The 15,363-nt window shown below is 37.3% G+C and overlaps 2 protein-coding genes across 3 annotated transcripts; both read left to right on the top strand.

Moving 5' to 3' along the window:
* The first annotated feature begins 5,801 nt into the window (after positions 1 to 5,801).
* On the top strand, positions 5,802 to 10,321 carry LOC110760642 (uncharacterized). Its single transcript, XM_021962943.2, has 5 exons — positions 5,802 to 6,411; positions 6,681 to 9,013; positions 9,134 to 9,194; positions 9,282 to 9,505; positions 9,896 to 10,321. The coding sequence occupies exons 2-5, from the start codon at positions 6,780 to 6,782 to the stop codon at positions 9,948 to 9,950; spliced, it is 2,574 nt and encodes an 857-aa protein (XP_021818635.2). The 5' UTR covers positions 5,802 to 6,411; positions 6,681 to 6,779; the 3' UTR covers positions 9,951 to 10,321.
* Positions 10,322 to 11,222: 901 nt separating this feature from the next.
* On the top strand, positions 11,223 to 14,846 carry LOC110760651 (protein trichome birefringence-like 23). 2 transcript variants are annotated; one of them, XR_015836022.1, is made up of 4 exons: positions 11,223 to 11,932; positions 12,350 to 12,624; positions 13,578 to 14,430; positions 14,512 to 14,846. XR_015836022.1 is itself a non-coding variant. In XM_021962951.2 (3 exons), exons 1-3 carry the CDS (start codon positions 11,539 to 11,541, stop codon positions 14,349 to 14,351), a joined length of 1,443 nt encoding a protein of 480 aa, XP_021818643.2. In that variant the 5' UTR covers positions 11,224 to 11,538; the 3' UTR covers positions 14,352 to 14,846. The 2 variants fall into 2 exon arrangements, 1 of the variants encoding a protein (XP_021818643.2); XM_021962951.2 differs by having other exon boundaries at positions 11,224 to 11,932; positions 13,578 to 14,846.
* Positions 14,847 to 15,363: the final 517 nt, after the last annotated feature.

Here is a 15,363-nt window from a genome sequence, read left to right on the forward strand (position 1 = left end):
GTCCATATCGAAATTTATCCATGTCTTGGACAAACAAATGCAAACCGCACACGTTTGCAAGAGATAAACATGAAGGCCAAAAGACTGGGAAAAAATAAATTGCATGGCCCTGTTCTTATGATTTTCATGAGTTCTGGCCAAAAGCCTTTGCCACTTATTTTATGTTACACATTGTAAAAAACCTAGTAATCATGAAAAACCATGCACTTATTCGGGACATGGTTTTTTTCAGTCATGTGTTGACAGTACATTTAACATAATAGTCGAGTCGAGTTGTGTCGTATCGTGTCATGTCATGTCATGTTTAGTAAGACACATGTATAGTAAATAAAAACATTAGTCATGCACAAAAATAAGGAAATAGTTAAAACAAAATTTAAGATAGGGTATACTGGTGATTTGCCCCATGAACTTGTACCTTAGTTTCAATTAGCCCCCTATCCTTTTTTTTTAAGAAAATTAAGGATATAAATTATTTTTTTTCTCCAATTTCCCCCCTACTGTCTAAATCCTCAACATTTCATCCAATTTTCAGTTAAATCATTTTAAAAAATTATTTTTTTGAAAAAAAATCGAAAAAACAGAGAAAAATTGACACAAAAAACAAAAGAAAAAGAAAAATACACCAAACTGCTTTTGAATCTTGATATGCAGTTCTTAACATTGTTTCTTCCTGGTCTTTCTTTCTAAATAAAAAACCCATCTTTTGTTGTTGATAATTTCAGCCCAATAAGCAGATAGAAGATGCCAAGCTTGGAAGGGATTTCCAAACAACATTGCAAGAATTCCAGAAAGTTCAGCAGCTTGCCTCTGAGCGCAAGTCAACTTACATGGCTTCCTTGCCTAAAGAAAAAAAATCCTAAGAACACAACTCACCACAATTTCAATGGTCTCTCTCTCTCTCTCTCATAAACACTCTAAGAATTTGAAATAATGAAGAGTGTGTTCATTTGTCTTCCTAGAGTAAGGATCGGCTGCTCTAAATAATTTGGTGAACACCCCTCCCCCAGCTCTATCTCCTCCAACCCTATCAACCCTAAATCCCCCCCCTCCCTTCCTCCCATCCCCAACCAAGATCCAACCCCAGCGCCAGCCGAAACCCATCCCCAGCCCCAGCCAAAACCCATCCCCAGCCCTTGCCCCCAAGACCCAGACCCATCCCATTCCCCAGCCGCCCATCCCCACGCGAGCCTGCAAAAAAAGAGAGAGACCCACGCGAGCTTGTAAAGAGAGAGAGAGAGAGAAGAAAGAGAGAGAGAGAGAGAAATTCAATTTTCTGTTTTTTATTTTATTTTTCATTTATTTATTTATTTTTATGTACAAAATGACCATTCTGCCCTCAATTTTAACGGCAAATTGGATGAAATGTTGTGGATTTAGACGGAGGGGGGGAATTGATGAAAAAAAATAGATCGGGTCCTTAATTTTCTAAAAAAAAAGGATAGAGGGCTAATTGAAACTAAGGTACAAGTTCAGGGGGTATTTCACCAGTATACCCTTTAAGATAAATATAGAATTGTTTGCTAAAAGGTGGTCCATATGCACTAGAGTGTTTTGTGGGTTTCTCACACTAGGCCACAAAATTAGATTTCCATAGCTTATTTGTGTAAGATTTTCCCCTTTTTGTGTAAACTTCACCTAAACCTAAATCAAACAAAAAATATGTCATGGCATGAATGTGGGTGGAAAAAAAGAGAGATAAGTCTATTTTGGAAAGGGATTTAGAATCTGATCTGTTACTTTACACACAAGTTGATGCTGTAATTTTCTGCCTGCACACTCAGACAAATAAGGCATAATTCCACAACACCAACACTAGATGCAGAGAACTTTTTTATTTGTTATTTTTATTTCTTAAATGCAAAAGATCCTATGCTTTGTGTTGTGTCCATTTGGTTACTTTCAAACTAATGGTTGGCAACCATCTTTAACCAACCTTAAACCTCACCTTTGGAATCAAAATCCAATATAGGATCAACCAATACGGATATGTAAGGGCATATAATAGAGTGGCCACTTTGTTCAAACATGATAGGGACACTCCTAGAGACATCCTCTCAAATCCATCCACTAAGTTTAAGCCAAGTACTATGAATCGAATATTCCATCACCTAAGTTTGGGGTATGAAATCTCAAGAATGTATCAGGTATTGTAGATTGATATTCAGTCATCACCTAAGTTCGGGGTATGAAATCTCGAGAATGTATCAGGTATTGTAAATTGATATTCAGTAACCTAAGTTCAAGTTTAGAAAACTATGTCGGTCCATCATGATTCACAACAATCCTTTAGCGGAAGAGAGATATATAAAACAGGTCAACTAATAAAACAATATAACTTTATGATGGATCCCTAATAATCACCTTCATCATGATTAGATCAAATTAAGATAAGCCAAATAATTTTTTTTCTTTTTAAAAGTTAGATAACATTTTCATAATGATTAGGTGATCCGTGGCCCTAACTCTTCTCTATCTTATCCCTCAGTGTTCAAAAATTTTATAGTTCATATACCCATCTTATGGTTATGGTTATCTTATTGTCATCTAATTAGCTACCAAATAATTTAAATTCTTTCCTCAGAACTATTATGGCATATGTTTAATTTTATGTTGCCTGCCACTCAACTGACAACAGCAAATTCGGCTGCCTAACAAATATTATTATGCCACGTGTTCCAATCATATATCTAGCTAGTGACCGTGAACATTATATAATCTTCATTTCACATGCCTCAAAACGGAGAAACCAAATTATGCAGAGATGATGAAGAAGAAGGAAGAGAAAGAAGAAGAAGAAGAAGCTGCTTCTGCTGCTAAAATTTGGGACTGTGGAAGCCCCTTGTATGATTCTTATGAGCTGGCTTCGGTTGGCCATATTCTTGAGCGGCACACAATGGGCTTCCCATTTTTCTGCAGGGACTCTGGTGGTGAGGACCGCATGACAAAGATAAAGCCGAAAGGGTCTGGTTTGTGGAAGAGGAAGGAGAGCAATGGTGGTCAGAAATGGAAGAAGTTAAGGACCGGATTTTATAGTTTTCTTGGGACGTTTCGTTTTTGCAGGAAGAGAGATGTGTATACAAGTGAAAAGTAGATAGAAAGAGGTCTTGTTGTATGTTGATCATGGCTATGCTTTGTACCATTATGACTCGAATAGAGTTTGTCAAACTAACAGGACTTCTCTATCCAAAAATCCATCCTCGATCGATAAGGGTAAAATTGTAAAGGTACACAAGCATACACAGAATACGTCACGATACATTGATTCATTCAAGTCGATCACAATTGGTATATTCAAGCTTTTACTATATGTGTGGGATAATTTGTGTTGTCCATAACATGATCACGAGTGGATAAAGAAAAGCCTTAAGGCCCCATTGGTTCTTGGGAAATGAGGCTTGAAGATAAGAAATTAATTGCTTTCCCAAGTTTGGTAAGTCCATGCATGGGAAATGGTTGTATTGCACATGGGAAAGTAGGGGGAAAGTGAAGCCCTCCTCCCCACTTCGGTTTTGTTTTCCTCATCAAGGGAAAGTTTGGGAAAATGAGCCAACATTAAATGCACATTTTTCATGACCATTTTGTCCCTATTAACAATTTAGAATTACAATCTAGCATTAAATACATTCTTTTTTTTTAAATTTAATCTCATATGGGTATAATTGGAAAATTAATCAAACTTTGCTTTATATTCCTACACAAACCAAACATGTTAAAGGAAATAAAGTGGTATTTCTTGATTACTTTTATAGGATTACCAATTATGAGAAATGAATCTTTCATTTCCCATCATGTGGGAAAGACATGGGAAATTATTTCTCATCAAATCTTTTCTGCGAACCAAATGGGGCCTAAAAGTCTATTATGACATGTGATTCGGTACCCAAACGAGACCGGTATGATTCGGTATCAATGTTGATACCGTAAAAAATCCTACCAAATTATATGTGAGAGAGAGAGAGAGAGAGAGAGAGAGAGAGAGAGAGAGAGAGAGGGAAGGAAAGAAGAAGAGAAGGGAGAAGAATAGATAGAAAAGAGGGAAGGAAAGGAGAGGACGGAGGAAACAAAGCTGGAGTCAAAATGTTCGTGAGAGAGGAGGAATCTGAAATTGTGATTTATTATTTACTTGGTACTATTCAGTACAATATGGCACCAAACAGGATCATAAATCTGGAACCGGTGTCATGCTAAACAGTAACGATATGACACGGTATCATCCCGTTTACACTTCAACACCAAATGGACTGGCACGAGATTGGCACGGTTTGGCACAGTTTTGAGACGGTTTCGGTATTCCGGTTTTGATGCACACTCCTAAATGTGTGTGTTTAGTAAACTATAACCATTTATTTTGTTGGTTGGGCAAAGAAATAAAAACCATTTATTTGGGCCTGGCCAACTAGCAATGAGGGTCCAGCTGCTAGCATTATTTCGGTTGAGGCCCCAAAATCATAAATTGGGTAACCCAACAATACAAGTTTGGAAGAAAGTAACATTTTAACAAACAATTTTATTTATTAATTATTTTTTGCAATATATTCCTATCTTTTAGGCGTCGTTGTCTTGACCTAGCCAAATCATTTATTCGTTTACAAAGTCAACAGGCATAAAAACTCAATTTTCTATGTAGGGTTAAGTCAAAAAGGGTACCATCCGAGGTGACACATTTGCTTGCTCCTACTTTCTGCTGTTCACATTCTAATTTCAAATATTAGAATAAACATGTCACGTTCTTCTGAGTAAAAAAGAAATAGTTGAATTTTATAATAACACCGAAGTAAAATTTAATTGGACCTCTACCCTTTCGTTATTGTCTCTCATCGACATTAAATTTAAAGGACTTGCACTATTTCTTTCATGGAATGAAAAGGTGCAAGTTTTGAGTGAAAGAATCCTGGAAAAATATATTTCTGCAAAATTATTAAGCTAAAAGATGTTTTTTACTTTTCATCACAATTCAAGAGGCATATAGACTTTGGGGATGCAACATGTACACAAAATAGCGGGGTGTAATGGAGGGTTACATGACATTTTAAGGGGCACATGTACTTCTATATAAAGGAGTCAATTTATGCATATTTTAGATAATGAAAAACATATTTAGAACACATCTAGGAATTGGTACCGTGTATATATTATTTTCTAAGAACCTATGAGCCATCTTGTAATAATGCATACTAATGTACCTTATATACACGGAGCTTCATTGTATCCAAAAGACTTATTTGCATATCTCTTTACACATTAATTGTGAGGCAAATAAAATATAAAAGATGCATTGCAAAAACGTGCCTTGAAGCATTAGACTCTTTCAGAAAACCCTATAAAACCATAACCTGCAAAATGTTTTCCAACATGGTCATGCTAATGGTAAGTTTGGTAAACTAACTTCAACCCAAGTTCTTAAATTCCTATAACAATCAAGACATGAATTTCTTAGTTTTAGCGTCCCCAAATTCTTAACTTCGTATAACAATCAAGACATGATTTTTTTAGTTTCTTTGTCTTCCCAACTTATAATTGTAAGATTTTTTTGACCAATTAAAAGCACGTGATTAACTAATTTATACTTTAGTGGTGCTCTTCTTTTCAATTTTAAAATTTTTTTCGAGTTAAAATTTTCTTAAAACCAAGTCATGAAGTGGTCAACGCCGGCCAATCCATCGTTTCTCCAAAAGAAAATGAGTTCTTCACTAGAACATAGATGTAACAGAAAAGCATAATTCGTGACGATTATATAAGTTGACTATGTAAATTATTTAAAAAGCACTGTTCCTTTTTCCAACACATAATTGCTCTCACAAGCCATCAAGTACGCGTTGGCTTTTTCACGCCAGCTGTCTAGTCTCGGACACAAGCAGAGACTTTTCCCGAACCACACGTACTCGCTTTGCCCGGGAAGCTATCGGGAATCGGACCCAATATACAAAATCCATATTCCTTCCTAGCCTTAAAACTTAACCCTTTTGTTTGATTCTGTAAAGATTTTATCTTTTTTATTTAAATCTGAGAAATCTAATTATTGGTTTCTAAGCAGGACATGTGGGAGTTTCTAAAATCGTGTGTTCTATCTCAACAGCCAAAGCCCAAAGTAGAGTCAGTGTCTTGTTTAATGATGCCTTTGCTTTTATCAGATTATGTTTGTCTTCTGGTGTGTCCTTTGATTTTTTTGGTGGAAGCATGTTGAGCTTAAAAAAGACAAGTCTTTGTTTGTTGTTTTTATAGTTGTTGGTGAGAGAGCTTTGTGGGTTTCAAGGTTAGTTGGACGTGAACTTGAAGTTTGAGTTTGGTTTGGTGTTCTGGTTCTGGCCCTTCTGGTTCTTCGTTTTTTGATGCTTAATAATGGCTGAAGGGACTAAAGTGTGGTGGTAACTACCAGAGCTCCATGCCTCCTATGGTTATGTTCTTGAGGTATGTCTTGTTTGCTCTCTATGTTTTTTTTTCCCATTTTGGCATTTTGTTTCTTTTCATCTTTTCTTGGTAACTGAGAAAATGAAACAGAAAGGAAGGAAAATAGAAATGAATTTGGAATTCTGAACTGTTATTGCAGCTCCAACTATGTTATATGCTTCAAAATTTTCATTTTTGTTCAGTTTTTTCTTTCTATTTATGATTCACGAGAAATTCAAGGTACTAATTTGGTGATTCTGGGACCTTTTCATTATTGTTTAATGGTACAGCAAACAAGAACTGGCCTTTGGATAGGTTTTCGGAGACATTAGATGAAATTTCGAGGCCTTGATAGTTGAATTTGTGATTCTGAGATTGAAAGGAGAGTGATGGATTTGAGGCGAGGTAGAGGAAAAGAGAGAGTCTTTGGAGAAAGAAAGTTCGATTCCATTAGTGGTAGTTCATCAAGAACAGATAATAACAAAGAGGTTTTGGTTGATAATTATGTTAATGTTAGGGAGGGGGTTAAGGGTTTAAAACTTGACCAAAGTGGTGCAGCAAAAGAAACTGAGTTTGTTGAAAAATACAGTCGAAATTCGCAATTCCCAATCGATAATTGGATCTCTGGAAATGACCTTGACATGAACATGAGTAGGCTTTCGTCTGTAAATTCAAGTGTGAGAGATATTTCAACCCAGTCAAATTATACTGCTGGGTCATTAAGATCAAGGGAAAGCATGGACCAGTGGGGTGTAGAAAGAGATCGGTTCGAGGGGTATTATGCAAGCACCAGGGTTGTTGCTGAGCGTGGAAGAGTTCCAATATCTGCTTATCCTGACGAGGGACCTTCAAACTATGAGCTTGATTCTTTTCAGGGTCATGGTGAGCAGACGTATAGGGGTGATCTGAGTGAAGTTGAAAATTTAGAACAGGATCGAGCTGAGCTTCTTAGGAAGTTGGATGAGTTGAAGGAGAAACTTAGCAGAACTTATGATGTAGCAGATAAACCAAGGGAAATGGTTCCTATAGAGAGGAGTAGGACACCGCCTGATCCTTATGGTGACCGGTTAACGTATAATCTTTCAATGCAGCCATATGCTGTAGACAAGCCGATGCCAAGACCTCCTCACTTCAACTACAGCCATGGACCTGTTCCTTTTATGGATCATCATAGCATGGATATGCAGAACTTCTATCCTCCTCAAAGGCATCCCTTGAATGTGATTCCAGAATATGAGGATCCATCTCAGCCACAGATGAAAAAGAGGCCTCCCCATCATCCACCCCAATATCCAAGACCACCACCTCATGAATACTTTATGGGGCAGCAGCACATGGGTTTCAATCTGCATCCACTTGCATCATATCACCATGAGAATGTTTTTCACTCGCCAGGATGCTCTTGTTTAAGCTGCTACAACCAGAATTCTGCACTTCCTCCCCAAGTTCCACTCGCTGATTTTGGTAATAAAGGGGTTCCAAAAGTTCCAAGTAGTTTGAATTCCTATCATCATGTCAATCCTGCAACATTGCAGCCGCATAATTATGATCCCCGAGATGCTAGTCCTCCTCCATTCCACACAAGATGGCAAAGTGACCTTGCTTCTGACAATGATGGTGATAGACATCCAAGAAGGCCAACGGCAGTCAATAGGTATGGACGGATTTTCCATCCTGTAGCAGGTGGTGCCCCAATCATCACATGCTTTAGTTGCTTTGAATTACTGAAACTGCCGAGAAAACTTAACGTGACAAATAAGAATCAGTCAAAACTGCGCTGTGGTTCCTGCTCAACTGTAATCTCACTTGAAATCAAGAACAAGAAGCTCATTACTTCTGCTCCTAAAGAATCCAACCATTTATCTCCTGAGATTGATCAAAGTTATAATGAGGTGTTAAAGGGAAGCGTTTTAAGTTCTCACAGTAGTCAGAATGCAGGTGACACCAACTCCTGCTGTGATGATTTAGATAATTCTGGTAATAACTTGCAGTCTATAGATACCAAAGACAGTCCACTGGCAGATGACCAGAGGCTGAACTTAGATACATCTGAGAAAATGAAATGCCTTTCTTCTTCATCTTCCATCTCTTCCAAGGAGGAAGAGGAGATCTCAGATATTGTGATTGCTCATAGAAATGTGCCTGACTCTGCTAAGCTGCCAACAAAAGATTCCTTTTCTCCAGCATGTCCCGGTTCGCCTCTTTGGGAGCGGTCTGATGATAGTCCTTCTAAGCATGCAGTAAGCATAGATGGGAAGGGAAACAAGAGTGAATGTATTGACCAAGACAAGGTGCTCTTTAGTAAGATCACTTCTCGACAGAATTCTGTGAAAGATAGGTCAGTGGAAACTGAGGTGGATGCTTCTTTCAATGAATATCTCAATACCAGCATATCTCAAGACTCTGCAGAGGGAAGCAAAGATGAAGATCGACCCAAAATCGGCAGGGGCGCTGATTCCTTGTTGGTGGGTCTCATCAAAAAGAGCTTTAAAGATTTCTCGAAATCTAATCAAGTGGTGGAGAGAACAGGGCCTAGTGTTTTTATTAATGGGCAACCTTTACCAGATCATGTTGTTAAAAAAGCTGAAAAGCGTGCAGGCCCAATTAAACCTGGAAATTACTGGTGAGGCAGCATGGTGACTCCCATTTAGTGCATTGTTTCATGCCCAAGTTTAAGAGTGTGACATTTCTACAGTCCTTTTAGCTGAAAACTAACTTTTGTTACATCTGCCTCTTAAACTAGGTATGACTTCAGAGCCGGATTCTGGGGCGTGATGGGCCAAAGTTGCCTTGGAATAATTCCTGTGAGAACAATTTACTTTTCATTTATAAATTTTTGTTTGTACAGGTTCATGAGGAATTGTAAACAAAGCATTCTTATTGTCTTGCAGCCGTTTATTGAAGAATTCTATTACCCCATGCCAACAAATTGTGCTGCTGGCAACACAGGTGTCTATGTAAATGGGAGAGAGCTACATCAGAGAGATTTGGACCTACTTGCAAGCAGAGGACTATCAACTACAAAAAATAAATGTTACGTCGTTGAAATTTCTGGGAAAGTTACGGATGAGGGCTCAGGGCAAGAGCTAGGTACCCTTGGCAAACTTGCTCCCACGTAAGTCCTTGTACTTGTCTACAGTTGACCATAGTTGCGTGCTAAAACAATATTTAAGGAGATTCCAACCATAAAAGAAAATGCATAACTGATATCAAAACCATTTGACTTGATCCTCACTTGGTCATCTTCCTGTGTGTAAAGTGTAAACTAAAATTACTGTCATTTTCGTGCTTGTTTATTAATTGTACAAGAAGGCCTGGATCCTATCTAACTGACTAAATAATAGAAATGCCAGCTGGTCCTTCTGAATCTGATAACAAACCATTTGGTAACACATCAACCCTCATAATTACAGATGTTTATGCATCTGTTTGTCTGTTAAATGATGTGATGCTTAATCTGTATTCTTATTGTTGCATTAATGACCGTTTGCATTTCATTGGACAGAATTGAGAAGGCAAAGCATGGATTTGGCATGAAAGTCCCCAAAGTGGTTGTGTAATTCACTTTTGTGGTTTCGATTTCCTGATATAAACACCGGAGTGCTTCGAGTATTTAAAGATGATAATGACAAGTCAATCACCAGTTGAGTTCTTGGTGCCTGTTTACTTCCTAAGGTGTCTTGTTCCTTTTGGTTTGTTGCAAAGTCAAAATCCTGGAATATGTTGTGATTACAGTTTCATAATCTCAAGTGTTTGTTCATACATCTCTCTGAGTGATGTGATTTGTTCATATAGATTGTGAGGCATATTGGAATTGATGCAGCAATTGTCCATTGTATCATCCATTTGTGTTTGAGGCAATTGTCCATTGGAATTGATGCTGCATTTGTAACAATACAATTTTGTGTAATTATAGGCATGCTTGTTCATACATTCTGTCTCCTGTTGAGCCTGATTGGCTTAGCTAGATTGCAAGATTTTGTTAATTTCATCTTTTGAATTGAAATAAAGGTGGCTTTGCTGTAAGAGAAGAGGGATACAGTTAACTTTTCTTGCACAAAAAATTGGATCTGATTGAGATGAAAGCTTCATTGTTTGGTTGGCAAAAAAATTCAACAACTAAACATATCTTAAGATTGTTGTCAGTCTGTTGCCAAGCAAAACATGAGAACTGAGAGATATTACAGAATAAAAAAAATAGGATTATAATATAAAAAAGGAGAGGAATAATTGAAACTTGAAAGAGATACTGTGGTTTTAAAACCCCAAATGGCAGAGGCAGGAAGCATGTCAAATCCAACTTGTCCAAAGTGAAGTGGCTATTACCCCACAATACATGAAGCTGACATATGTATTAACAATTGTGGGGCAGACATTAAAGTCTGAATCTTTATTTGGTTGGTAAAGAGGATGATGTTTTTACTCACACAAATCTAGCAATAGTTTTTAAATTTGTTTTACTGCAACAAATATAGCAAATGAGCAACAGAGAACGGTAGTTTTCATATTTTCAAGCAATAACAGAAATCTCATAATTTTCTTAAAATATGCTATAATACAAATCAACACATTAATATAAAACTTGTAAAATTTGTGAAAAGAGGTGCCTACATTTTACTTCTTAATGTTTTTCTTTTTAATATATACAAGTTATATTGAGAGATAAGAAATCGAAACTAGAATCTCCAATGCAAGGATAAATATTGTTACCCTTTCCCTTCTTTATAGTGAAAAGAAAGGGTTGAGGAATAAATGCAATTCCTACTTACCAGGCCGCTTCTCTTGTTCTACATAAACAATCTCTCTAATAATTCGTCAATAATCACCAGTAATCACTTTAATCACTTTATTCGTACACCCTTATTATATTCCAGATTGAACTTATTTCGTACACCCTTATTATATCCCAAAGCAGCCAAAAAGCAACCACAACGCAAGAAACCCCTCTTCGATCCAATCTTACATTTTGTAATCCCAATATAAAAAAAAATATTTTCTTGATTTTTTAAGTGATAATCTGGGTTTTAAGCCCTTTTACTACACTCTTCCATCAGCTAAATAGGCAGCAAGCGCAAGCATTTGGTTGGTTTCAAAGATCTCGACTGCACTATCTTTTTCAGAGAGAGCAGTGAGAAAGTGGTGAAGACAATGAAGTTGAACTGGAATCTATGGTTTAATCACAAGCACAAGCATTTGGTGGTGAAGTTTGTAGTTGCAATTCTCTTCATGGGTATTGCTCTTCGTCTCTTTATTTCTACCTCTACTGGGGATTTTTCACCCAGAATAGAAGAAACCCCTTTTCCTGAGAAAACTGTCGCTGCCGAGCAACCAATCTCTGTACAAGTTCCCCCAGATGAACCAATCTCTGTAAAAGTTCCACAAGATGAACCAATCCCTGTACGATTTCCACAAGATGAAGATCAGGATCAGATACCTTTACCCAGAAAAGAAACTCCTTTTCCTGAGAAAACTGTGGTTTCAGAGCCACCGATTTCTGCAGAAGTTCCAGAAAATGATCAGGATCAGATACCTCCCCTCCAAGGTATTTGGCTTTTCTTTGCTGGGTTCTTGTTGTTTATCCTTTTCTTTCTATTTTTGTGTTGTATGCATGAGAAATCTAAAAGCAGCTAGGAGTAAATTGCTGTTATTGGAAACTATGACTATGTGAGCGACAATTGAGTGTACTTGAGATCTGCAGCTGGGAAATTCCCCTTCTGCTTCTATATATTGGGAAATCTTGATGTTTGTTGTAGTTTTTGTTTTATTTTAGTTACATTTCTGATTGTGTTATATTATTCTGATACTAGCAGTTGGATTGATCTACTGCTATCTACTTCAGTTGAATGCCCCTTTTACTATTCCTGGAATCTCTTATTTCAGATAGTGTTATATTCATTTGGAATTGTATGAAGTGATGTATTTTTCAATGGAAATAAACTTTGTGTACAATCTTGTGCAGAAAAGTGTGATCTTTTCACTGGGGATTGGGTTCCAAATACTTCAGGTCCAGGTTACAATGAGAGCTGCCCCATTATTGAAAATCCTCAGAATTGTATAAGGAATGGGCGGCCTGATACAGGGTATCTATACTGGAGGTGGAATCCGCGAGATTGTGAAATACCAAAATTTGATCCAGAGAGATTCCTTGAAATGATGAGGAATAAAGCATGGGCATTGATTGGTGATTCGATATCTCGCAACCATGTCCAATCATTGCTGTGCATGCTCTCTACGGTATTTGTTAGAACTGCTATATCACACATAAATGCTGCCTTTGGGTAAATGAACAGAAGCTTAGTGTTTAAAAAAAAAAATCAATCACATCTTGAAAGCTGAAGTCTCCATTTTTCCTAGAAGCTTAAAAGAGTTAGGATTTGCACAATGTGTTTATTTGACACCTAGATTCTTCCTTTCATATCCTTCCTATTTTTCCTTAATACAACTTACATGGCTTGTCTACCTCTCCTACTGAACCTGTATCAGTGTTCGCATCCCTGAATTGTAAAAACAAGTCAAGTTATCATAGAGAAAAGACGTGAACTTTCCGTGAAAGTAAACTTTTTAGTTTCCAGTATATGCGATCCCCTTGAGAACCTTTTTCTTTCTAATCCTGAGAATTGTTGAATAAATCGTGAAGAACTTCTTTATGCATCCTCACTAGTCTTCATTGATGCCTGTTGTTCTCAGTTCACTAGAGCTTCCGTAGAATTTGGTTTTTTGCACTGCCTATGAATTTCCCCAGCCTGCTACCACTTTTTAGCTGCACCACTCATTGTGCCTTCATTTATTGCTTTAAGCAACCCCACCACATGAAACATAGAAAAGAAATATATTTATTTACAGAAGTAGGGTCCTGATATACAAATGTTTTCCAATGAAATTGTTTGATCTAACGAAGTTAATAGAGTTGGAATAAAGCTTCCCACCCTCGGTCTGTGTGTGCGCATGCAGAGACACATGTTTATTGCTACCATAATAGATATGACATGAACAAGTGTAGGCTTGTACCTTACTTTTGTCTCCTGCATTTGGTCAATGCTTCATCCGTTTACAATATGGACATGCCATCATTAATGTTCAAGATTCTAGGTTGATGGATTCAGTGTTGATTATTTTGACCGTTTAAGCCTAGAACTTAACTTCTTTCAAGAGATTGTGGCAAATCTGATTGAAACATTGTGCTTCAGGTTGAACGAGCAGTTCAAGTGTACCATGACAAGGATTATAGGTCCCGAAGATGGCACTTTCCATCTTACAATTTCAGTGTCTCAGTTATTTGGTCCCCTTTTCTTGCCAAAGCTGCTATTTTTGAAGACTATAATGGTGTGGCAACATCTGAAGTTGAGCTGCATCTTGACAAGCTTGATAGGACATGGGTGGATCAATACCACAGTTGGGACTACATGGTAATTTCAACAGGGAAATGGTTTCTCAAAACTGCAATCTACTATGAGAACAATGAAGTGCTGGGATGCCATTACTGTCCTAAAAGGAACCTAACAGAGTTAGGGTTTGATTTTTCTTATCGCAAAGTGCTGAGTTTTGTGATGGACTATATAGTAACGTCTGATTACAAGGGCATGATCTTTTTCAGAACGTCCACGCCTGATCACTTTGAGAATGGGGAGTGGTTTAATGGGGGACATTGCAAGAGAACAGCCCCAGTTAAAGAAGGTGAGGTTGAACTGAAGGAGGTACATAAGATTCTGCGTAGAATAGAACTAGAGGTGTTTGAGAAGGCAGCTGCAGAAGCTTCTAAAAGTGGGGTGAATCTCAAACTCCTTGACCTTGTCCCACTTTCTATGATGAGGCCTGATGGGCATCCAGGTCCATATAGACATTATCATCCATTTGACCATGACAAAAACGCAAAGGTTCAGACTGATTGTTTGCATTGGTGCTTACCAGGGCCAATAGACTCTTGGAATGATATATTAATGGAGATGGTGGTAAATGGCTGAGAACATCAGCTTAGGTTGGTGCCTGAATTCTTATTTTGTTACCCCTTCTAGATCATGAGAGCATATATATTGGATCCTGGTAAAGTTTCTTGCAGAAGTTTCTGATGACTCATATTCCTTTTATGCCTTGTCTATACTACAATTCTTCATTCTTCTCCAGATAAATCGGTCATCTTTGCCTCGACTGCACCCTTACCAGTGTCAACTGGCCTGTCATTGACATCCTCATACGTACTTACAACGAATAGAATACTGCAAAAAGATCATCATGTTGTATGAACTGTTATCTCCGTCGTCCAGGTGCATAGCTGTAGTGGAAGAGCAGTTACCTCCACATTCGCACTGAGAATTTGACTCTCCCCTCCCCTCCCTAGACTTTCAGCCACTTTGGACCTTTGAGCAAAAAAGGACTGTAACCTCTGTCACTATTACAAGCTGTAAACTTCAAATTTTTATAATCTTAATTCAGAAATCTGTTCTTTTCATCGTATTTAAGATTATTTGTTCTTTTATCTGCAAGAAGTGTGAAACGTTACGTTGTAAATGATCATAATGGTCTCTAAGCGGATTGAATATTCATATTTGAGAATTTTGACTTGGGTAAAATTTGAGGTATTTCATACATGTCACCCTATGCAGAAAAAAAAGAAAGCATGATTTTTTCCAATTGGGCGCTACTGAATAAATCATCAAACTTTTATGCAAAGCTTGCATAACATCCAGCATTGACTTGTTCACAAACATATACAAAACCTATTAGTTTGTAAGCTGTGTAGTGCATGTTATTATATGTCCTAATCTAAATCCATCTATATATATTGTTAAATTGAATCTACCGTCAGATGTGTATGTTTTAAATTATTAGACTGAATTTGGCGTTACATAATGTGAGGAAAAATTTACATAATTAGTAGTTTATATTAACAACCTTTCATTCAGAGAACACTAATTGTAAAACTAAAATTGGCATGAAGATGTATGAAATGGGATTTGCCAAATGAAGAATTATTTT

This window comes from Prunus avium, chromosome 5, assembly GCF_965620075.1.
Source record: "Prunus avium chromosome 5, drPruAviu1.hap1.1, whole genome shotgun sequence".
NCBI lineage: Eukaryota > Viridiplantae > Streptophyta > Magnoliopsida > Rosales > Rosaceae > Prunus > Prunus avium.